The following is a 24,939-nucleotide window of genomic DNA, read 5'->3' as shown; positions in this document are numbered from 1 at the left end:
CTGTATAGCGCGGTGACAAACCATCCCAAAAACATCTGAAAACTCCACGAAATAGCATGTTGCAAAAATGACCAAAAAAGCAAGTTCATATAATGGCAACAGAGTCAAAATTTAACCTGTCCAAAAAACAGCGGGGAAACCACTTAGAATTGAACAGGGAGATAGCTACATAGTCTATTTTGTAGAAAAATATCTAACTATGACGTGCTTGTCGAGACAGGTCATACTTAGCATGTTGAAAAATGGCCAAAATATGTCTTTAAAAATCCCTGATGATCCCTGACTATAATATGGCAAAAAATTACAAAATAGGACCTGTCGAAAAAATGCCTGACAATGAAATAGTATACAGTGTGAAGAAAATCTCAAAACATCTGTCAAAAAAAGGGCTGAAAATCACATTGTATAATATAGCTTGTGTAGACATGTCATAGTATCTCATGGTTAGCTCAGTTCTGACCAGTGCTCATAGGTACGTTTACATCCACCAGGATAAAAGCGTACAGAAGTACAGACAGTTATACTTATTCTTAACCTGGAAGTGTTAATAATGCTCCCATTTAGAAGGTGAAAGACCAGAGACTCTTGACACAGAAACAGTTCGTGCTAATCAGTTCATGTTAACTTGCATAATGTCAACTCTTAAAGGCCAGTTGTTTTCAGTCCATAAAAACAAACCTTATCTGAATGATTATGAGAAAATATCATGACTAAACCCTCATTTCTACTGCACAAGAACTGGCTAACACCCGCTTACATCTGGATTTTTAATGCAATGAGAATGCATAGGATTGACATTCACACCTGGGTCAAATGACCTGCAGTAGAATCAGGATTTTATCACCTCCAGCTCAGATCGGCATTGATGTGAACACAACACCGTGCTGAACGTGGTCATTTCAGCTCTTTAACCAGTGATATGCAATGCTACGCTGTCACTAATTAATGAAGTTAATTTGTCAACTTAGATTCATGAGCAGGACAGTGCCTTAACCACTCCTTCACCACACGTCTAATAACCTGCCCGCATACTCATACCCGGCGAACCCATTCTGCTCTGTTTGTCTTGGATCTCTCGGGGCAAACTATGTTTCGTGCCTTGCCGCTTGATCGCATCTCACCTCAACTAGTGCTACCGCTACCACTACGATCCACCTTCTACATCTCCTGACCATGGAACTGGAATTTCAGATCGACTTACGCGGTTATAATGATCTGTTTGACACCGGTTTTCCGTGGGCCCAGTCACTACCGGGATCCAGCCAGACTTCCCAGCATGGCCGCTTGCCCTTTGTGGTTACTGTGCCACGGTTGGATCAGCTCGGGCGGGGGCGGAGCGATCAATGGCTGCCACTGGGGCAGCAGCCCTCCTGTGGCACCAATGCCCGTAGCTCGACATCAACGATTGGACCATCGGCCGCCTCCAACTTTTCCTGAAGGGTCGAAGCATTCCCTTTCATCGCTCCGGCATCTAGGCGATGTTGTTTGAGCACTACTCTGCTTCCATCGCCTCCCCGGCACAGCCTGTTTCCATGCCTCCCACTCTTCCCATTTCCACAATGGAGCCGGCCGTCACTAACATCACAGCGCATGATGCAGCCTGCTCCCTGCACCTCCTGATCCTCCACCTGTTTCTTCCACCTGTCCTAGGGGGCGCAAGGGCGTATTACCCCCTGTGCCTGCTCCTTCTGTTCCTGACTTTTCTCAACTCCTCTTGGTTTTCTTCTCATCCCTGTGTTTACAGGCTTCACAAGCTCCCCACATACATGATTCCTTTAATCCTGGCATCCCTTCTACCCTTCTTTCCGCCGCTTCGACCTACGCGGCTTCTTCCATCTCTGTCCCTCTTGCCGCTGGTGTTGCTGTGCAGGATCCTCGCCCTGTAGCTCATGGGGTGCGGCACGGTTCGATCATGCGCCTTGGGCTCCCGCTCCTTTTCCGACTGGTCTGTCCTCTGTGCCTCTGCCAACACCCTGGGGACAGTTCCTCCTCCAACTCGGCTGGCCTCCTCTGCCTGTTGTCCTTCTCCCCTCTCTTCCGCCTTGCACCATCTATTTCTGTCCAGTAATTATGTTGATTTGGCACTGCTCCTCCATCTCTCCGTTGTCGACTCCGGTCGCCCAGGGATTTGCGATCTGACCTGGGCCTGGTGCCACTCCACCACACCTTGCCTTTCCGGTTAAGGACCTGAGGCCTACCAAGTTTGCTTTTTCCCTCTACCGCGATGTTATCTGCAGCGTGCCGAACTGGACGATTATCTCTCACTTTATGCTCGACATGACCTTGCATTTCCGCAGCACTGGGTTTTATTGTGATCACGTTCGCTTCGCCAATCAGTTTACCAGTATTTACCAATATTTACCAGTTTCATCAGGCCACTTACTGGGGCACCCTTGAGACTCTGAACTCTATTGTCATATCTGTGCCACGTGCTCTTCCCTCTCCTGTGAGCTGTGCAGTGCCCCCTGCCACCCCACCTCTGCATGCACGGTCTGTGCTCTGTCTCTTTGTTCACTTAAGCTTTCCAATACCTTTCACAGGCATTTGTATTTCACTGCCCCTTACTGCTTCTTTTAACTCCAGTTAAAGACAACATTTCATTGTAATGACGGTAAAGTTGAAACTCACTCATTTCCAATATTAGTCCAATGTATAGCAAAACACCATGGATCTGTTCATTTTTTATTGTACTTTTTTCTTTTTTTGTTATTAAAATGTGACACCCAGTGGTCACATGTACGATGTATATGCCTATATAACTATGTGAAGATTGGTTGTGAAATTGACTGTGATGCAAGAGGGGGCACCAGCTAAAATCTTGCATAGGGTGCCAAATTGGTAAGGGCCTGCACTGCCCTTATGTTCTCCATCTTCTTGACCACTTTCTTGTCGTCAGTCCACCGTCCTCACTTCAGGCTAACAAGCCTTACAGAGGCCTTCTTAGACAGCATCTCCCAGCAACCTTCTTTCCAAGGAGAAGACCTCCACCGTTATTGAGTTCCTGGGCATCACCTTGGACTTGGTCTCCTTTCAGGTGTCTCTGCCCTCGGAGAAGGTCGATCGCATGACTCTTCTTCTGTCAAATTAGCCCCTGGTGGACAGGTGCACCAAGCACCAGCTCCTGGGCCTTCTTGGCCACCTCAGTTATGCCATCTGCATGATTCCTCAGGCTAAATCCTTTATATCCAACCTCCTGGCCACAGCTGCGACCATCCCTTTTTTACGATCATCTCATTTTTGATTCACATTGGTCTCAGCTCAGATTTAGTTCATTCTCAGAGCAGCTCATATCCCTGGTTACTGAGACGGCATCACTGACTCACTGTCCTGATTCTCATTTCAGAAATTCAGGCACTTGGGCCCTGTATTGGATTTACACCCTACTCCAGTCCCACCGTTTTCAACAGCAATATTATATTCACCTCACAAGAAGCCATCCTCGATAGCTTCGCCCCTAGCACTCTCTCAGTCTACCTAACCGGCTGGAATCGCCTCAAAGCCCATCACTCCTCTTACAACCTGCCTTTCCCCTCACTGGATGTCATGTCCATTTGCAACTTCATTACCCATGCCCATTCCGTCCTAAGGATCCAGTCTTCCACTATCCGTACCTATCTAGCAGGTATCAACTTCTACATCAAACTAGTCACCAGCCAACATTGTCCTTACATTTCTCATTCCTACATCACGATGTTAATCAAAGGTTTGCGAAAACAAGAACATACTCTCACAGCTAAACGCCTGCTACTCACCTCTGACCTACTCACCCTCTGCATCTGTACTCTGCGTTCAGGCTACCTATCCTCCATGGTTGATCTTACCCTTGATTCCATGTTCCTGCTGGCCTTCTTTGTCTTCCTGAGATGCTCTGAATTTGCCCCTTCCTTGGTCTTTGCCTCCTCTCACCATCCTAACCTATCGAACCTTGCCATTAACACTATCGACTCCTTTGGAGTAATACAGACCAGACAGGCATTTCGTCTCCCATCTACATTTTCCGCCTTGACACCAACCTCAGTCGGTATGAGCCACTTACCAAATACATCAGTGCAAGATACGCAGTCAACGCACGTTAACACATCATTCTCTCTGTCCTACCAAAACGGGGAAACTGGCCACTCGATTCTGGGTCCAGAAACATTTTGCCAGAATCCGTCACATTTCTGGCATAAGTCCAATACACTAATCCCAGAATGGGCATCTCAGACCTAACCATTCAGATCTTAGGCCGTTGGTCATCTCAGGCATATCGACAATACAGCCATAATAATCTCTGCGACCTCCGTCAAGCCCACATTCAAGTGAGCTCAGTCTAATTCAGAGAATTTTGGGGACGGTACCCCGATTCCGAGTCTCTCTCTACCCGGCGTCAAGTCTTCTCCCCAGACCAGCCTCTCACATCCATCGCTAACCGATACAACTAAACGTTTATATTTTAATAAATCTTTCAACAATATATGTGTTGTGGCGTGGTGCTTGCTCGTGAAAGTGAAGTTAATTTGATAACTTAGGTTCGGAAGCAGGACAACGCCTCAACCACTCCTTCACCACACCTCAAATTACCTGCCCGCCTACTTGTACCCGGCCAACCCATTCTGCGCTGTTTGTCTTGGATCTCTCGGTCCACCCTCCCTTTGCCTTGTCTGTTTGAGCTCCTGCCTCATCCATTCTTGTCTCCTATCCACTCATACCTTCCTCATTTCCTTCTCTCCTCAATCTCATTGTTCACAGAATGACCATCCTCACTTCAGCAGTGCTAAAAGACCAATCCAAATTTGTCTGCACCGAGTCTGAAAGAGGGACTTAATAAGCAAGAGATATAAAAAGAGAAGAAACCACTGAAAAGTTTTTACAGACCTCTGTTCCTGCTGCTGTCTACTGTTTAACTGTTCTCCTGCCTGTCCGAGACATTGCACCGAGACACATACACACATACACGCCAGCTAACAGAAAAGCCGACTTGCTCTCAATGAATTTAGTGGCAGCACAAATACAGCTAATCGCTCATATTTAGCGATTAGTGTTTACTTCAGCTTACATTTGGCAAAATGTTCTTTGGAAAGACATGTTTACTCTGATAGTTGCCACGGATGGGGGCATGTAACAAATCCATAATCTCTTCCTCTCTGGCTTTTTATTCTCATATCGGATTCTGTTATCATACAACCCTGGCTTGGCTCTTCATCAGTTTGGGCACCAAGTTTAACGACTTCTCTGACATTTTAGCAAAACTAACTACAAACGCGCAAAAAACCTACTGGAGGGAAGTGGCAGATGGCACTGTTTTACCCTCCAGGTAAGCGTTCCTATAAAGCAGGCGTGTCAAACTGGTCCACAGGGGGGCCGGTGTGGCTGCAGGTTTTGTTTCCAACCAAGTAGCAGCACACCAGACTCGACTCATTTAATCAACTGATCTCCGTCTTCAGACAGTGGATTGGTCAAACTGTGTGCTCTTGGTTGGTTGGCACAAAAACCTTCAGCCACACCGGCCCCCCTGTGGACCAGTTTGACATGCCTGCTATAAAGGATAATTATGAATACTATGTTGTTTTTGATGGTCTTCAGACGACATATTACAGTGTTACGTTTTTGATTACTTTTGGACAACACTCGACACTGTTGTTTTCGATGATTTTTGTATCACATACTATACTATGTCGTTTTTGAAGATATGTTTACGCCATACTATAGTATGACATTTTTCAATGACTTTTGGACGAATTAGTATACCTTGTCTGTCGTTTTTGATGATTTTTTGACGACATACTATAATATGACATTTTTGAAGATTTTTGGACAACATGAAAAAGATGATGATTTTTGAATGACCTACACTACAATGTCTTTTTTGTGATATTTGGACCAAATACTATATTTGCCGTTTTTTTATGATTTTTGGACAACAAACAGTAGGATTGCTTTTTTGATTATTTTTGGATGACATACTATTCTTTGTTGTTGAAGATTTTTTTACTATTTACTATAACAATTGATGATTGTTGGACAACATTACAGTGTTATATTTTTTTTAATATACTATGGCATGTCTCCCCATGCTATTCTATGTTGTTTTCAGCCATTTTTTTGACGTCATATTTTGAAACTTTTTGACATAGTATACTATGTTGTTTTCGGCTTTAAACAATGTATTAAAAAGTCATTCAATAAAGCATTAAAAAGTCATAGTAAAACATTTTGTTTAAAATGGCAAAAAAGTGGCAGTATAGCATGCCATCCAAAATAGTCTACAAAAATCATCCATAACAGCATGACAAAATTTATAGAAGTATAACATGTCATCTAAAATGGGATAAATATATATATATATAGTGTAACATGTTATCCAAAAGGGCAAGAAAAAGTAAATAGTATTTCATCCAAAATTGTATAAAAAATCCTAGTATAGTATGTCTTTCAAAATAAAAAAAAAAAAGTCATAATAAGGTATGACATCCAAAAGCATTGCATAAAATGTTGCAGTTCAGTAGATAAAAGTTTCGGGAGCTGGACTCAACACGTCTATCTAACCAAAAGTCTCTTATTAAAATATTTTTTAAAAATATTTGCAGATTAATTGCTACCATCAACACTGTGTGTTTTTCATAACATCTTGTTTGCACACATAGGCAGAATAAATATTACATGTCTTTATTGTAGAAATGTCAACAAAAGAAAGAAATATAATCAAAAATTTAAAAATGCAATCACTGACTTTTGAGACATTCATTTAAATCATTTACTCTAAATCTTCAAATATTGTGAATAAATTATAAAACTGTCATGTTCTTTTGCATAGGCAAAAATTAATTTTACTCAAAGTGTTTACAATAAATATACAAGACTAGACAAGGAGGCAGAACAAAAGGAAAAACAGATTTGATCAGACATACTGTACAGCACACAAAAACACTGATGTTCACATTGAGGTTGGTACTGTGTGAGTGACAGTTAGCCATCACCGACGACTAGTCCTTTTGTTTGAGCTCCATCGTGGATAAGGACCTTTTAGACTTTTTTGACTTTCTGTACTTGTAGGCCAATAGGATGGTGGCCACCAAGAGGACTAAACCAATCACCAACAGGACCCACTGGCCAGCTATGGCAGCTGCACCTTCCACACTCATACCCAAGAAGTCCACTTTGGCCTTACCTTCACCTACAGGACAAAAAAATCAAGTTAAGAACTATGCCAAACTATTTTTCCACTCACTCACAAACTCAGTCATTCAGATTAACATATTTATAAAGCAGCTGCTCTCCACAGAGGGATGTTGTTCTGTCATTTTCATCCAGTCCTACACACGTCTACTCATAGCAGCTTCAGGGAGAGCACTAACAGAGTATACCATAAAAAAATTGATGGTATTATATGTCACAGAAAAAATATGTAATTTCAATGCATGCCATGGATACTATCATAAAAGTACAGCATGCCATTAAAATGTTATTTGACAATATATCATAGAAAAGCCATTGTTTGGTAATGAAACCTTTTATTGAAAATGCTAATTCTGTATTACTTTACGTAATAAAGTGTGCCAAATTTTTTTTTAAAATCAAAGGATATTTTGCTATTAAAAAGTGCCAAATAAATGTATATTGTATGTTATAAAAAATGTCCATCAAAGTAAGTGATCATAACTATGTACACTAACATAAATGTTTTCAGTAAAACCTAAGTTCATAATCCGGATATCTAGCCCCCTAACTAGGATTTCTTTTCGTTCCTTCGATCTCTACATTTAACCACCACTTTTTTGACAGTTAAATAAGCCTTTTCTGTTTTATAGTAACCAGGAGGACACATATTGACATTAAATCCAGTGTTTCCTCGATTAACAAAATTACTGAATCGCAGCTTCAAAATCAGCAGCCGAAAAATAAGCAATAATACTGCCTGTAGGAAAATGAAACAAGATTATATTGTTTCTGCCTATAGAAGGGTCAGCATCAGCATCTAAATCTGTAAACATCCATGTAAATATGTAGGATATTCGAATACTTTGTATCAAAGACATCTATGTTGTTGACATTGTTTCAATTCTTCAATAACAACAGCTGTGCTATTATTTTCCTGCCATTTCCTCTGAGTTCACTCTTTCACTCTGATGCAGTATTTCACCAATTCAATAGATACTCATCTTTTCAGCACAATCTCATCAGTAAAACAAAAGGAACAGGAGATTGATTTCCCGGTAAGCCACAGCAGAGGAGAAAAACAAAATTATTGCTTCTTTCTGAAGATATTCTAAAGACTTTTTATCCGGGGAGGAGTTCAAAAACATTTGGCTTGGAGATTGGAAATCTTATTTAAGAAAAAGCAAGCAGGCTTACATACATGTGTGTGCTTTTATTCAAGTTTCTGTGAAAGTATCAAAGTATGCGGATGCATGAATGTGTTGGACATACTTGAAGGTTTCCAGTCGTACTCTGGCCACCCGCGAATATCGTTGTTCTTGTTGTTCTCTTCCTCTAGCCAGTCAATGAGAGGTTTGAAATACTCCATGAGAGGCTGGGCACTCATTTTGGGTTGGCCAGTGATCATGGTCATAGCCTCTGGCCAAGGCTTACTGAAGCCCAGCTTCATCACATCACTGCAAACGAAAACACGGGACAGAGAGGTCAAAGGGGATGAGAATCAGAGTGTGCAGCAGAGACGAGTACACTCATAGTGTCATGCATGTGTTTACTGACTATAGCTATTACCAATAAAAAATAATTATAGTCTCTAGTCCAACTCATTACTGTTGGGGAGTAACAAACATATACAAAAATTACATAGAATTGTATGGTTAAAGTTACTGAGAAAAAAAGTCATTAAAATACAGTTACAAAGTAAATCTATCCAATTCATTTTTATTTTCAATCATTTTTCATCTTTTTAGCCTAAAGTAGCAAGCAGTAAAATGTAAAACACACATTACTTTAAATTAAAATGGTTTTTAAAGGGTAACTAATGACCTGTAATATATTAAATTTCAGGAAGTAGCCATCCCAACACTGCACTTACATATTAAGAATGAATAAAAAATAAAATACATTATTGAAGCTGCAAGCAGCGATCAAAGAGCCCTCGCACCCCCATGTTAGTTGGGGCACTGGTGATCTCCAGCTAAAGCAGCCATTCATTTCTGTGAAAGTTGGATAACGCACACAGAGAGTTTGGACCCTGGTGTGAGATATTTCACATGATGTTGTAGTTCCAGTGCCCACTAGATGGCACTGGAGGGCAAATAAATTCCACGTCATCTTGGTGTACATAATTTGTAGACCAAATCATGAATATTTAATGTAAATTAAAACATAATTGTCTGGCAGGGCTAACTTCCTGTTGCCTGTAGGTGGCGATATTACAACTAGTGAATATTGTCATACAGATGTGATCAGGGCGGGACTCTTATCACACCTATGCAGATCTGACAATGAACATCAAAGGTACAACAATTTCCTGTTTTGTGGGGAATCATTAAAATTCTACGCCGCGCCACGGGAAAACTGTTAAGTTTTGTGTTGACCTTTGATAAGTTTTCATCAACAAGAGGTTAATATTTATAATATAATAATATGATAAGGTTTGTAAAAGTATGAGGTCCAAAATTGCTAAAAATGAGCACAAAATTAAAAATGTCCAACTTCCTGTTCCCATTGGGGTGGGTCCAAGAAGCTTTTATGTGCATCTGTGCATGATACATAAGTGTACCAATTTTCGTAATTGTAGGTGGCCATTGGGCCATTGGGGCTGTTCCCATCGGGGCTTCACGTTAGGGGGCGCTGTGGAGCCATTCTACCACGCTCGTTACCTAAACCACCAAAATACAAAATTCTTTGCCAGGCCGGACGGGCATAGCAATTTTCATGAATTTTTATGGCATGTTGTGACTTCCAAAAATGTGAAAATGCACCGTTCAGTGCTCAGGCTCAAATAATAATTTGTTGGATTTCAGCAGGGTCCTCACACCGTTCATTGCTTGGGCCCTAAAAAAACACTTCTTTCCCCAGGCTGTGAGACTCCTAACTCCAAAAAGATGGAGCAGAATTTAGGATGAACTACAAATTCATTTCTTCTTAAACCACATTTAAGAAAAATGACTAGATCTACCTCGTACCTTTTACCTTGTAAATTAAAGAACAAATAAACATCAATAAGAAAAATAATAAAAAATAATTTAAGCAAAGACAGATAATCACTATGTAAAGCATTTAAAATGGACCTAAAAAAACATAAAACTGTGTAACAGTTAGAAGTTAAGTTACAGGGTAACGCTATGGAGTGGATATGTGTGTGTGTGTGTGTGTGTGTGTGTAGGTACGAACCCCAGCAGCTTCCCAGCTTCTTTAGACTTGTAGATGTCACAGTTATGCAGAGGTCCATCATGCTTGGCAGCATTACACAGAGCCTTGTGGAACTGAAACTGGATGACGAAGCTAACAAAGTACCTATTGAATGTCATCAAACATCTCCTGTCATTATTTTTGCTTTAATGCAAACAGGGATCAGAAAAACACAAAACAAACTGGTGCTGTCACTTCAATTATACACAGTGATGACTGATTTTCTGTCACCATTTGAGTAGTGGTGTTTATCTTATCCTTCCATAGTTCACTGTAGTGTGTGGAAGCTCTTATCAATCTATGTGCACTCAATTATCAGGTGCCATGTTTGTTCTGTCATATCAGTAAACTTTACCTCACATATGGCACATTAGCAGGGATGTGGAACTTTGCACCTGGGTCGAAGTCATCCTCAGTGCGGGTTACCGGTGGACACAACCCCTGGTACTTCATTCTGCAATGCAATAAAGTATATTGTAGTTAGTGTTTAAGTACACCAGTCACAAAATCAATCTACGACTGATTGATTAACTTTCCTCTTTTTTAATGACTGATTTTCATTTTTCCAGATGGTACATATTGATCTAGTGCACTTTACCTGAGGTTCCACCACTCTTTATTGTATTCAGATGATGGGATGCGTCCATCAAATACCTTCCACCTCCACTGATCCATTAGGTAGCCAAAAGGTAGGAAGGCAATCTTGTCAAGCGCCATGCTCATCAGGAAGTTGATTTCACTCTCTAGAGGAGGGAACAGAAATACCAAAATCATGAGCTGTGTTATAACACGGCATGCTTTTACACAACTATACAGTGCTTCTGGTAATACTCGCCCACCGCGATTGTTTTCAACTTTATCCAGGAGGCCGATGCTCTGCAGATGTTTGGGAGTGGAGACAGACAGGGCTAGCACATCGCCAATGGCTTCATGGAAACCGGGGTTGGCTCCATCACGGAAGGACACAGGCTGTTCTTTATACTGCAGGAAGTACTGGACATGGCCCATTTCATGGTGCACCGTGATCAGATCATCCATAGTCACAACTGTGCACTGTTTGATCCTAGAGACACAAACAAGGCCACAATTATGTAAGATTTAGTGGCATTTAATGCAAAGGACTGAAAGTTGAAACCAGCTGAAACCTCTCCTATATGCCACATGTGAACTCCCACTTAGGATCCCTTCAATGTTCATTATTTAACAGATTTCTATTGTCAGCGGAATTATCTGCATTATCTGAATTATCTATACAATCAACAGAACATACTTATTATATTATATCCCATATCTGTTTTGTCCTAAATTCTATACACTGGACCTTTACTGCTGGAACACAAACTCAAGATAAAAACAGGTTTCTTTAAAATCACAATATTAAGTTAAAAATAATAATAACCTGAAGTCTTTTCGGTTATAGAAATCCCATGCAGAGGCGTGGCACACCACCTGGCGTCCATCAGATGGCTTCTCCAGCATGGACTTCTCCCAGAACTCTGGTGGCATTGGCAGCAGACCCAGAGATGTGAAAAACTTGTCTGATTCCTGGAACATTTTGATAGCATTCCAGCCCTGAATAGGAGGAGTATAGTGAAGACACTTTCATTAAACAGAAAAACTCTGACAGCAGATCCACAATATCCACACCATAGACTGTATATAAAGATGGACAACATGCCAGTTCCCCTAAAGTGTAAGATTCTAATCTCAGTCGCCTCCTGGTGTCTGTCTGAGGTATAGGTCATACAGCCCGCCCCTCCATGTTAATGAATGGGACACCAAACTAAAAACTAAAAGTACACACCAAATATTGTTTTTGTTGTTACTGTGCTATTGTTTTGTATCAGTGTTTTACTGTTTCTTGTTGCTTCGCGTGGCCTGTATTCTGTCTTGGGAGTCCACGTTTGTTGTTTTTGTTGCTGTCTTTATGGTGTACTGCTCCTGTTACTTTAACAGCATTTGGTTGGTGGACCTCAAAGCTCTGTTGGAGTGTGATGGTGTAAAAGTTTCATTAAATAAGGTGGTGCCAGCCTGTTTAAGACCTTAAAAAAACGCACTAAAATCTTAAAATCAACCCTGAAGCGGACAGGAAGTCATTGAAGGGAGGCCAATACTGGTGTTATATGATCATGCTTTCTTTTTCCAGTTAGGAGACGAGCGGCTGAGTTTTGTACTAACTGGAGGCGACGAAGAGAAGACGAAGAGAACAGTTTTGCAGGCAATGAGAACACTCACATATAGTGAGCTGCACTAATCTAAACGATACGTAATAAAAGCATGAATGGCTCTCTCAAAATCTTTAGGACTTTTTCGTTGTCCTTGTAAATAAAATAAATGAAAATGAAATGATGTAAGTGTGTGTATATTTAAAAAGTTTTGAAGGCAATGAGATTTTCAACATTTGGAAAAACTAAGTACAAGTACATTTTGAAATGGGATTATAGTACAAAGTGTACACAAGTTACGTTTCTAAAAGGATAGGTGGTAATGTACCCCATAAATATGTTTACAGTGTCTGCTGTTTTTATCCAGTGAAATTAAAATTCTCTGTGTTTATCCTCATTTTGCCTGATTCTCCACTTCGAAAGCATTTGAGTCTCATTTTCAATAAAACAAACTGATCCTCAACCTTCAAAGTGGTGAAAGAATGCACAAGCATGTGTATCTGGTTGTGCGTGTTCTTAGTGTGTGTCCTTGTGTATTCATGTGTGAGTTGTGATCATTATGCAACAGCTGGCTAATGTGGTCATTCACCTGTGCAACCATTGCAGGAGTGGCATCAACCTGCGTAGCGTGTGGATAGGGAATGACCAAATCCATGATGCCAGACCACGTCTGTGCCCACATGTTGCCTGAAAGGACAGAAGAACGCTTTCAAAAAACTAATTTTTTTCTGAGTTATGGGGAAAGTCATCCTCTGCTCTGCTGGCGTTAAACCAAGTGGGATTTGTGGCTGTGAGTCCAATCCCTAATCGTGTGGAACTGTCACATGTAATCTCACGCTTGACACCTCTGAAAGCAAAGTAAATCCTGCCTAAATCCAGAATCATCTAAAGCCAATGACAGAATATCATAGGGGTATGCTGCCACACAAAAGGAGAGTTTGGGCTAGAATGTTAAAATCCTTAAAATTCCAAAGTGCAATACTTAATATGGTTTTGGCCTGTGACCTTAGTCTTAACCCCTGAAAGCTTGGTAATATCTGAAAACAGTGTAAAGCCCAAACATTGTACTCAAATACAGTGTGGCTTTATGAAACAAGCCTACAAACTTCTTTCTTGTTACTCACCCAGCAAATGAGCTGGAATGGGTCCCTTCAGGTTGATATACTTGGAACCATACTTTTTATACAGAGCCCTGCGGACATAGGCATGCACATTTAAGTATAGCGGCTCCAACTCCTTCCACAGAGCCTCCAGGTCTTGCTCAAAGGTGGGGGTTTCATACAGGGAACGCCAGAAAGCCCCATTATCAGTGTGACCTACAGACAAAACCAGAGGTAAAAAACATTTATAAGTGAAATGCAGGCAGAGTTTCATGCTAACTTTTGAAGCTGCTTCTGAGGGGAAAATACTCTAAATGGCAAGCTTAATATTACAAGGGGAAACTCAAAAGTTGGCCAAAAAGAACAGAAAAAACCCTCACAGAGAGTTAGATATTAATATTCGACCACCTAAATGTCTGTATGGTCAGTTCATGGTTTTCAGTCTGGCACAAAGCCCTGGAGGGCAAAACAATGTTCCAACATGGTGGCCATCAGTGGAAACTCCACTGAACTGCAGCATAAACCTATCAAATTTTCATTTTTTGATGTCATGAATAGGGCTGTCAAAATAACACATCAATTTCAATTAATTAATCACAGAAAAAATGCCGCATTAAAAAAATTAAAGCTGATTAATCACATTCTGTGGTGCGCTCTGACCTGGTGCTTACTGAAGGCTACAGTGACTTTGTAACATGAGTTTTCGTACTATTGTAGTACCTCACGCTTAAAATATCACCTCAAAGCAAAGCATTTAGCAGCGGACCCAGCTAAACACAAGCACAGCAAAAAAAAAAAAAAAAAAAAGACTCTATATAGTCAGGCCAAGGAAAAACAGCAATCACCACTTAGTTATTATTAGCAATGATGGCATTGTGTCATAGTGTTGACACTCCCTCTGAAAAATGAAATTCTCAAACTGCTCTCTACTGCTCTCCAGGGCAAACCTTATATTTTTCAAATGAGAGAGATCAGAGGGAAACTCAAGGTGGATGTAAAAATTACTTTTTAAGGTCATACCATTGAGTTTGGCAGCTGTGTTGGCCAGTTCAACATATCTCTTGTAATCAGAGCGCAGCACTTTGCCAGCAGCATCTCTCCATCCTTTCCAGGCAAACAACAGCTCGTCATAATCCCTGGACTCTGCCATGATCTTCTGGAGATCTGAAACACAGCAGTTTTTTATTAAAGTAAGTTTACCTTCTACATACTGTACACTGGAGAAGAGCATTCATGACGTCTTACAGATTTACTTGTGAAATACTCAAGGTCAAGGTGATAGTAATGGCACCTATTACAGTTATTCCATTATTTCATAGTAGCAAATAATTACATATGTGAATTGCCGATATGTCAACAATAACTTGCCATGATCTACTAAAGTATTTAGCATTACTGCACTTTTTTCTCATATGCCACATTTGCCTAATTCTTTATTTTATTTAGATTCTTTGGTGTCTTAATTATTAGTATTGGCAAATTTTTCATAGTCTTACCTGGGTCCAATGGGTGGCACGTTCCATTCTCTCTGCACACCTCAGCCACACTGTATTTGGTCTCCATGTTGGATAGGAGAGTGTTGTACTGAAAAGGTAAAGACATCAGCCAAGCATTAGATCCCACTCAAAAGATGAGCAATTAGCTTTTTGACTCCAAAGAATTTTTAGAGGTGCAGGATCCTATTAGAGGATCCAATTCCTCTGTCTAGTCTTAAATGAGCCTGTCATTCCCTCGGTGCAATACTACAGTTGAAGTTTCAAGACGTTCATGGTAGCTGGTTCTTGCTATTGCCCCAAACAGGTCTAAAAACAAAGTATTTTTCTATCTTGTGCCTTCAGCATATTTAGAACATCTTTAAATGTGGCATTTCCAGCACCTTCATTTTGAATTGACTGTTTCATCTCAGCAAGTAGCAAAGGTTGCTCACAAAGGCACTTTAATCAAAAAAACTAAGAGTAGAAGTATAATAGATGGCATCAATGATTGGGTGAAGTCTGCAGACAAACTCATTTAATTTGCTTCATTATAGTCTAGTGATACTCAACTAAGGGTGCTTTCACACCAGAGCTGTTTGGTCCGCTTTAAACGGACCAGAGTTTTAATTAATGAAATAATTATTTAATTAATTTACAATTTAAGAAACTGATTAACATTGGGATTTTTTTCGTACTTTTAATGTAAAAAGGTGCATAAAAAGTATCAAAATAGAGTCTGTTTATCAAAGAGAGTGCCATGGAACGATCCCCCAGACATTTAGACAGTGGTCTGGGCTAAGCGCTGAATGTCCTCAAATCCTATAAGCATCTCTGTGTACACCTAACCTGATATACATCTTTAATGTTTGTTTGCCCTTGGCCTCCATGTCATTAAAAAAGGGGGTTAAAAGTGATAACAATCAAGTTGAGTTTCCCTGTTCTACATGGTTAACTTTGTTTAAAAAGTTTAAATCTTCATCTTTTATACATGCTCTAGCAACAATATCATGAAATGCTGTATGAAAGAATTTCCTCCCTTCTCAGTTAAGTTTACATAGTTAGCTATTTGCCTGTAACGATTGTTTGTTACGATAAAAAAACAGTTTGATTTTCTACATGTGGTTTTATGTCTTATTATTGTCAAGAAAAAAGACAACTTCCTGATTCAACTTGACTAATAAAAGAATTTGTTCTTGTGGTGCAGCTCTCTCTCAAATGATTATTTGTAAATGATCTCCTCCACACCTCTTCCAGTTGTGTTGAGGGCAGCGCGGCCCTCTCAATATCGCTGAGTTTTTTGACGATGCGTTTGACCGAGCCGTCCTGGAAGTCAGTGGTGTCATACTGACGGGCCCGCTGTCCATACTTCAGGGTATGGGCTGACATCTCAAGGTTCTTCTTAAGCTAGAGAGGAATAATGGACACTCTTTAAATTATTTACTGTTCATTATGTGTCAGTGGAAGCAGGGTGATTGGATGGATGAATGGAAAGGTTAAAATGCACAGATAGGGTAATTAGGTAGATAAAGACTATACATGGGTTGATCAGCAGCTCACTGGCATAATCAATTATTGATTCATTGACACTTTTTTGATAAAGAAATCATTTTATTGATTATTTGATTGATTCTTAATGCAAAAAATCAACAAAAGATGTAACAGTCATTGTACTTTTGACTGATGACTGATGATGTTTGGACAATGTTAAGGTGATCTCAGTGGTGTCAGTCTGGGGTCTCACCATCGCCTCCTTATTGGCTTCATTGATGTCAGTGTTGTACTTCCAGGAGGCCTCAGTATAAGCATTCCACACCACCTCGGCTGTGCTGTTGTACTCGTCCAGAAACTTCTTTGCATCAACCTCGTCTGTGTTCTTGTCTGGAAAAAGATGATGACAGACAAGTCAGCTGAAATACTGTTTATCAAGATCCATGTAATTAAGTCTGAAAAACACTATCGCATTTAGCCCTTTGAAACCTGAGCAATCTAGCAATCTGGTTTGATTTCTTTAGAAAACATGGTGTGTTTTTTAATTATTTTCTTGTTTCATTTTTATTTTTTCTTTCTAATGCATGATGCTTAATTTCAGGTAATTTTGTTGTTCCTTTGAACTAATTTCTGGCTAATTTTGGCGGTCTTCTTCTCTCCATGTTTTGGAAGGATATCAAAGCAATTTGCTCAGGTTTCATGGGGTTAATAATTAAAATAAAGCAGAAATGTAAATAACAAAATAAAACAAAACATGTTTTAAAAAAAGTGGGTTGTTTAGTGACCATGTGGTTAAGCTAAATTATGATGTGTGAACTATGATTATGATGTGTAAACACCACAGTCTTTTCGGGGGGTGTTCACTTCCAGTGGAGAAGAAAACTGAACTTTTCTGTTTGTGTGCATGCATGCAGAGAAAATCTTGGAACAGACTGCAAGACATTTTACCGAAGCTAAAGAAACAGTTTACACAACTCCACCATGTCTAATCCATCCTGCACAGCCATCAGGTCTTTGTTACATCTTAGAGAAAAAAATATGATTTCTTCACTTTCTCACATGCTGATTTATTTAGAATGTAGCAGATAGCTTTTATATTGTTTTTCCCTCCAGATTCTCTTGTTGTGTCATTTGCTTACTATTCATTCTGGGCAGCTCTTACCAATATCCTCAGGGTAGCCCTCAGGGATGGGTGGGACCCAGTTGAAGTCAGGCCATCCCAATGTCTCGCCAACATTTTGCTTTTCCAGCCACTTAATAATGGGGTCAAAGTATTTCATCAGTGAGCTGGCATCCAACCTGTTGGTCCCTATAGCATCCTGGAGCACTTCAGGCCAAGGTTTGGAGGAGCCCGCCTCTAGAATTTTCCTGGAGGGGGTTAAAATGAAATTGTATTACTTCTCTAAATTCGTTATTCATGCTCTGTGTAATAAAGTAGAAGAGACCTAATCAGATAACATACTTTAAAATTGCTCCTGCGTCTTTGGACTGGTAGATGTCACATCTATGCAAGGGACCTGTTTGATTGGCTGCCTCACAGAGTTTTTCATGAAGCTGGAACTGCAGGATGAAGCTGACAAAATACCTGCAAGGAAAGGAATCGCTCCATCATCTCTTTAGCTGAATATTGAACTGTATTCACACTACCACTCTCGTAACATTCACAACACTTTCACTTTGAGAAAGTAAAGTATGAAGTAAGAAAAGACAGAAAGCATAATGAAATGTGATTTGATAATCAGCACTTTTTGTTAGCTTATTTAAACTCTTTAGTGCAGGCACAAGAACAGTATAAAACTAAATAATGATTACCACTGCTTTTAGATGATAATAATGCTGTAAGAGTACATTTCAATATCCACGACACAAAATGTGTTTATCTGTAGGACCAGTGTGTATGATTTCGGGGAAACTATTAGCTATAGGGGAATATAGAATTTAAAACTATGTTTTCATGTGTTTAGTCACCTGAAACTAAGAACTGTGTTGTCATGAGCTGAGAATGAGCCCTTCATAGGGTACTGGCTCCAGAGAGGGCCTTTTCTATTTTTTTTCCAAGCAGCAACCTGAAAAAATTAAGCCAATGCAGAACTGCCAAAAACTGCAGTTCTTTGTTTGGCCAATTGAGGCCGGCTCCAAAAATGAGTAAGTCCACATAGTGTTAAGATGCCAACCTTTACAGCAGAAATAAATAATAATTTATACAGTTTGTTTTTATATCACCTCAAGGCCACCGTAAGCTATTCTACATGTTAGGAGAGGAGGGGTAATACCCCTTGTACTTAGCTGTTATCTGCAATCTCACTACTAGATGCTACTTAAACTTACACACTGCTTCTTTAATTACATCAAGTATTTTGTTTTGTTTTTAACCACCTTACAGTCCCCGCATTGTTGAAGAAACCAGCCAGAGTCTGAGGCTTTTCTTTTAGAAGCTTCCTGTTATTGTAGGGTTATTGTATCGTTGAAAACCACACTCAAGTGCCACTAATTGATTCCAGATTACACCACACAATATCTTAACTCCCAGATCCCCAGCCATTCATTCACATTCATTCACTTTATCCTATTCACATATTTCCCTGGTGCCCCAATATGTATGTACAAGCATGTACACAAACAAACACACACTAATCGTGGCTTTGCACTAAAAAGGCCCCGTTTTAAGTTTGAAGCTGTTATATTAATTTTTGACAAGCCTATATGAGTAAATCTAATCAGACAGCTGGGAAAACACAAAATTCATGTCATGAAAATATCAGTGGCCCAGACTGATTATCTTATTATATCTGATTATATTATTTTGTATGTATGTGAGGCACAATATTGTGGCTGGAGTGCTACCTGATGTACGGCGTGTTTCCAGGGATGTGGTATTTTGCCCCAGCATCAAAGTGCTCCTCTGTACGCCTGGTAGGTGGGCAGATGCCTTGGTATTTTGTCCTTTAAAATGAAATAAAAAACAAACTCAGAACACACTGGCATACACTGGTTACATAACTAAGACATGACTTCTGGAAAGTTATTCAGCCAAAAAATAATGTTTTCTTTCCTGTATTCGTTAAGTTTTATGTATCAGCTCAGCATGTGTGCTCTTTTGCCAGCAACACCTTGGACACAGACATGCAGACACACACACACATAGACACACTTAGCGTAAATGCCAGCCACGATTACTGCGGTCTTCTACTGTTACTACGGAGGCACTTGATTTAATATGTTGAGTCTGGAATTTTCTCAGTTTCTCCAGGTGTAAAGGGGTTGTTGGCTATCACTCACTAACTGAACATTACTTTATAGCACCTATTACAATTTTTTTTCCATCATAATAATGTATAATATGAAAGAGATTGCTCATAGTGTTAGTGTCTGAATCTGGAGCTCCCATCTGCTGCCCTAAGCTTAATAGCAAGTTTAGCTCATTGTTTAGCTATCCAGGCTGCAACTTTACCATTTTGGTTTACTCTCACAGGTCTCACAGTGTTGTTTTTGGTCAAGCTAAAAAGCTCTAACATCCAACTGTACACTACCCCCTCTGCACCAAATGTCAGACAGACACAGTTACGGACCAACTGGTGAATGTAGTGGAGCATTTAGCAGCTTGAGAGCCAGATATTTGAAGGAGGTGGAGACTAAAAACAGAGCTAAAAGAAAGTGATCACTGGACTGTCATTCATCAGGTGGACAAAGACTTGACATATTTGATCACTCTAATAATGTACAAGCTCCTGAAGAGGTAAGCAAATCTTGGCTAACAAGTAGACCATATCAATATAAATTGAGGCTGTCGTGTTTACAACTTGTTCCTGCTGTTCCCAGTGACCAAAAACAAAAATCTGTATTATCTGTATCTGCATTCCCTTAACACATCTAATGATTCAAACAATGGAAAATTGCTAGCTGGTTAACTTAGTTTAGCACAAAGACTGCAGTAGCTTCATACAGTGTTTACATGTATTGTCTTCTAATCTGTCCCTTAGCAAGAAAATAATCACAATTCCCAAAAGCCAAACTATTCTTTGATGTGAAATATCTTGTAAGTAAGATCAAGCCTGTGCATAAAAGCATACCTGAGGTACCACCAGTCAGCGTTGTAGCGATCTGGAGGTGTACGTCCACTGAACACACCCCACCTCCACTGGTCAATAAGGTAGCCAAAAGGAAGGAAGGCTATTTTCTCCAGAGCCATCTTCAATAGGTAGTTAGTATCAGTTTCTGGAGAAAACACAATGCAGACACACTTTTTTTTTCACATTCCATGACAACTAAGATATCGAAGAATTAATCTAAATAAATGTTAGAAATTCATCCACAGCGGTTTTATGTGCATGTATTTCAGTTTTGTTTTTTTCTGTCGCAGTAATTTTACCAATGTCATTGGTCACACTGTCCAGCAGATCTATGGTATGCAGATGTTTGGGTGTGGACACAGAGAGAGACAAAACATCGCCAATAGCCTCATGAAAACCGGGATTGGCTCCACGACGGTAGCCCACAGGCTGGTCCTTGTACTGCAGGTAGTACTGGATATGCCCCATTTCATGGTGTACAGTAAAGAGCTGTTCCATCGTTACTGTTGTGCACTGCTTTATCCTAAAGAGGATGAAATGACTTTGTTTTAGTAGTTTTATCAAAGAGATGAGCAATAAAGTTGACAATGAATTAAGGTTAACTATGAATCTCTTCCTACGACATTCATTAATTTTACCTAAAGTCTTTGCGGTTATAAAAATCCCAGGCAGAAGCATGGCACACCACCTCTCGATTGTCAGGCTTCACCAGCATGGATTCATCCCAGAACTCATCAGGCATCTTCTCTAAACCCAAAGATGTAAAGAACTCTTCGGCAACACGAAACATGTGCGTGGCATTATAGCCCTGTGGAGGGAAAATAATCAAATGACAATTTAGCTCTATATTATCTGACAAAACTGACAGGAAGCAGAGAAAGAGTTGGATTTAGGAGATCTATCATTTAAGGTCACTGTCTATAAAACCAGTAGAATGTTGTTGTTTTTTTTGTTTGTTTAACTAAAATTCATCCCAGTGGTGCGAAATCTTTCCCTCACACTTACTTGTTTGACCATTTCATCAGTCACATCCAAGTTGGGTTTGTCAGGAAATGGGATCATCATGCCATAAATATTATTCCAGGTCTGGGCCCACATATTTCCTGAGAGCGAGGAAGAAAACACTCTTAAGAGACAATTTTAACCTCATCAGCTCAGAGGCAAAGTGGGAAATGCCTCATTCACACTAATGTCATAAGCACACAAAATGACTTGCAATGGTGTGTTGGCACTTTGATGCTGTTTTGTCCCTGCCATGTGTGATTACATCTTTGTAGCTTTTATGAAATCATGAATGTTGTTGGCTGTATGAAAATGATTGGAGCATTGACACAAAATATGTGGCCTCAATTATTTTGATGCAACTATTCAACTTTATGATAATTAACAGGTGTGAACTAAATAATAATCTGTGGCATTGAAAAACTAGACTCTTCCACACTCCCCCCAAAAAATCCATCTTAACAAAATGAACTCATAACCCCTCTTTTTCTGAAAACCAGAAAACCAGTCCTTTTAGTAATGCAGAAAATAGTCACAGCTCTTTTCAACAAAAAGCATATGTAAGTAACAGAAATGTTCAGTTGTACCTAACAGGTGGGCAGGGATGGGTCCTTTTAGGTTGATGTATTTGGGACCGTACTGGTTGTAGAGCTTCCGGCGCACAAAGGCGTGCAGATGCTGGTAGAGGGGTTCAATGGTCCTGTAGAGTCCCTCTATATCCTCCTCAAAGGTTTTAGACTCATACCAAGAGCGCCAGTCAGCTCCAGTATCCGCAAACCCTAAACAGGACAAAATATCAATGTTCTTTCACTCTCTTTACAATCTTTCCTTTCCTTTATCAGTTATTTCTATGTCTTTACTCTTTTGTTAGACCATTATTATTGAATTAATAACTTATGGTAACATTATGAACCTTTGGCTCTAAATGTCAAGTGTCAAAAGGAGAGTTCTCACCATCAGCTCGAGAGGCTTTGTTGCTGAGCTCCACAAACTCCGGGTAGTACTCCCTGAGAGGTACACCTGAGGCATTGTGCCAGCCCTCCCACACATACAGCAGCCTCTTGTAGCTCCTGGAGTTGGCCATGATATCTGTGAGCTCTGCAGAGTGAAAAAAAAAAAAACACCTTCAGTACGAAAGAAAAAGAGACGTAAGTACTTTGAATAACCCTGTTCCACCTTAGATCATTTCCAAAAGCAGCGATCATTCTGGGGACTGCACTTTGACAACAGTAAATTAGCTTTTTTATGGTTATGAGTAATAATGATGTTTGTGAGTGCAGTCATTTTCTCACAAGGCAGTTGTTGCTAACAAAACACAGAGCCATTGTTCAGAATGCCTGCTGACAGTGTTAAAAGCTACGGACATGATGTTTCTATAGCTTTTTACTCAACACTCATGGGTACTTCCATAAACACTTCCCGTGGAGACCTCTCTGAAGTCATTTTGCCCATCCTGTTACTTTTCCAAGAGCCGATAAGATCTTAACCACTTACAGCTGTTTTTCTCTCTAGACTTCCTCTCCACATTGTTGAGTGTTTCATAATCTTTAACATGGTTCTAATCTCTTTTTTTTCATATAATACCAAAAAAAAAAAAAAAATCGGAGTTGTATAATTCATACATTAATGCATCAACCTGAGCTGTTATTCTGTTTTTACTCACCAGGTTCCAGGCTCCAGCTTACGTTTGGCTCTGGATATACTTTGGATGTTGAATAAATGTTGTCCATGGTGCTGAGAATTGTGTTATACTGGAGACACAAAAAGAGAAATTTGAAGTCAGTCTTTGATGCTCAAAAGTCAGCAGTAAGACAATGACAAAAGAATTTTATTATTTCTTCTTATAAAATATGAAACAGAAACAAACCTTTTGTCTTTCATTCTCGGGCAGGTTGGCAGCTCCCAGTATCATGATCTTGTCCAACAGTTTCTGGTCTGAATGGTTGAGTGCTTTGAGAATCTGACTAGAGAAGACCTGCTTGGCCTTTAAACCCCATGCTGAGGAGAAGGCCTGCTCTTCAAGGGATGCATTTACCTAAAGATGAGAGGAAGAGAAAAATATATTGAATCTCTTTATTCCTGCATTTATCCAAAATGTAAAGGCCTGCCAAGAGGCAGACAGGCATATATAACATCAGCCATTTATCTTCTTTATGTCTAAAAGAAGAGGAAATGATGACATGAAGAGAACTAAGGCCTTATTCGACTGCAAGCCCAAATCCATTTTTGCTTCTTCATCTTCTGTTTTGTTTTGCTTTTTTTCTGGAAAAGCCATATTGTATCAAGATTTTTAGTAAAGTGTGAACCATAGACTATAATGGATGTAGCCATGACTTTATTAAGTGTTATATGGTGTTTTTAAGACTGGGCTTTGAAGCCTCGAGTTCTGCATGTTGGCCATTACTATCTTGGATTTTTGGAGCCAGAAGTGACCGTATTTGGATGAAAGTGTGGAGCTAACCTTAACACTAGCCGCTAGGTTGGTTTGTACAATGCATTTACAGGCTTGGTTAACTGTGGTGATGCTCATGCTAATTAAAATTTTTTAATGGTGAAAAAAAAAGGCTTAAAACCATTAACAAATTGTACTTAACTAAACTGGATATCCAACTCCTAAAATATAATCAAACACTACACCTGAGTTTTTAGGCAACCAAAACACTTACATTAACTGTTTTTACATATGAGAGTTAACAGTTAAGGCAATGCCTTGTGAATCTGGGGTCATGCCATAGTTACACGACCTGACTGTTATCGCTTTGTTAGCAACTTATCTACGGATGCTGCCAAGCAGTCACGCAAAGCAGCTAATTCCTGTTAAGTTGAATATTTTAACACGGGGGGCCTATGACTTACTCTTTGAGCCAGCCTCAAGCAGCCATTTGGGGAACTGCAGTATTTGCACTTTAATATTAGCTTTACTTTGTTAACCCTGGAGGTTGTCGCTTGGTAAAAATGTGAAAGACCCCCTCTGTAGCCACTCTCTCACACTACTGCAAAAGCATGGCAGACTTAATGGAAGAGGACCCACTCATTATTTAGATATTAAGGGCTCATTTTAAGGTAACAAAAGGTAACTGTCGCACTGGATATATTTTTCAGCCCCAGAGCCTGCTGCTGGGTCGGAACATCAGAAAAACCCCACAGGCAAGGAGATTTTTGGAAACTGGATCCAACCCAAACTTGGAGGTTGTTTGAAGTGCAATTCCAATCTTATTTTCATGGATGCATCTCAAACTGTCAACTCATACACAATGACAACATCAAACCCAGAGTTACAGAAGTGCTGAGCAAAATATATTCACCA

General features: G+C 39.9%; 1 protein-coding gene across 1 annotated transcript in view; it reads right to left on the bottom strand.

The window, feature by feature from the left end:
- Positions 1-6,767: 6,767 nt before the first annotated feature.
- The window catches only part of LOC121959090 (angiotensin-converting enzyme-like), a 43,407-nt gene continuing 25,235 nt past the window's right edge, over positions 6,768-24,939 (bottom strand). Inside the window, 24 exon segments of the mRNA XM_042508269.1 lie at positions 6,768-7,156; positions 8,410-8,594; positions 10,315-10,437; positions 10,688-10,786; positions 10,931-11,075; positions 11,172-11,395; positions 11,732-11,904; positions 13,087-13,184; positions 13,622-13,813; positions 14,618-14,761; positions 15,094-15,181; positions 16,318-16,476; positions 16,814-16,950; positions 17,723-17,928; positions 18,023-18,145; positions 19,405-19,503; positions 20,631-20,775; positions 20,930-21,153; positions 21,269-21,438; positions 21,636-21,733; positions 22,220-22,411; positions 22,587-22,730; positions 23,296-23,383; positions 23,500-23,667. Coding sequence (XP_042364203.1) covers positions 6,966-7,156; positions 8,410-8,594; positions 10,315-10,437; positions 10,688-10,786; positions 10,931-11,075; positions 11,172-11,395; positions 11,732-11,904; positions 13,087-13,184; positions 13,622-13,813; positions 14,618-14,761; positions 15,094-15,181; positions 16,318-16,476; positions 16,814-16,950; positions 17,723-17,928; positions 18,023-18,145; positions 19,405-19,503; positions 20,631-20,775; positions 20,930-21,153; positions 21,269-21,438; positions 21,636-21,733; positions 22,220-22,411; positions 22,587-22,730; positions 23,296-23,383; positions 23,500-23,667 — 3,615 coding nt within the window. The 3' untranslated portion in view covers positions 6,768-6,965.

Source organism: Plectropomus leopardus, chromosome 19 (assembly GCF_008729295.1).
Source record: "Plectropomus leopardus isolate mb chromosome 19, YSFRI_Pleo_2.0, whole genome shotgun sequence".
NCBI lineage: Eukaryota > Metazoa > Chordata > Actinopteri > Perciformes > Serranidae > Plectropomus > Plectropomus leopardus.
This window is presented reverse-complemented; position numbering and strand designations above follow the sequence as displayed.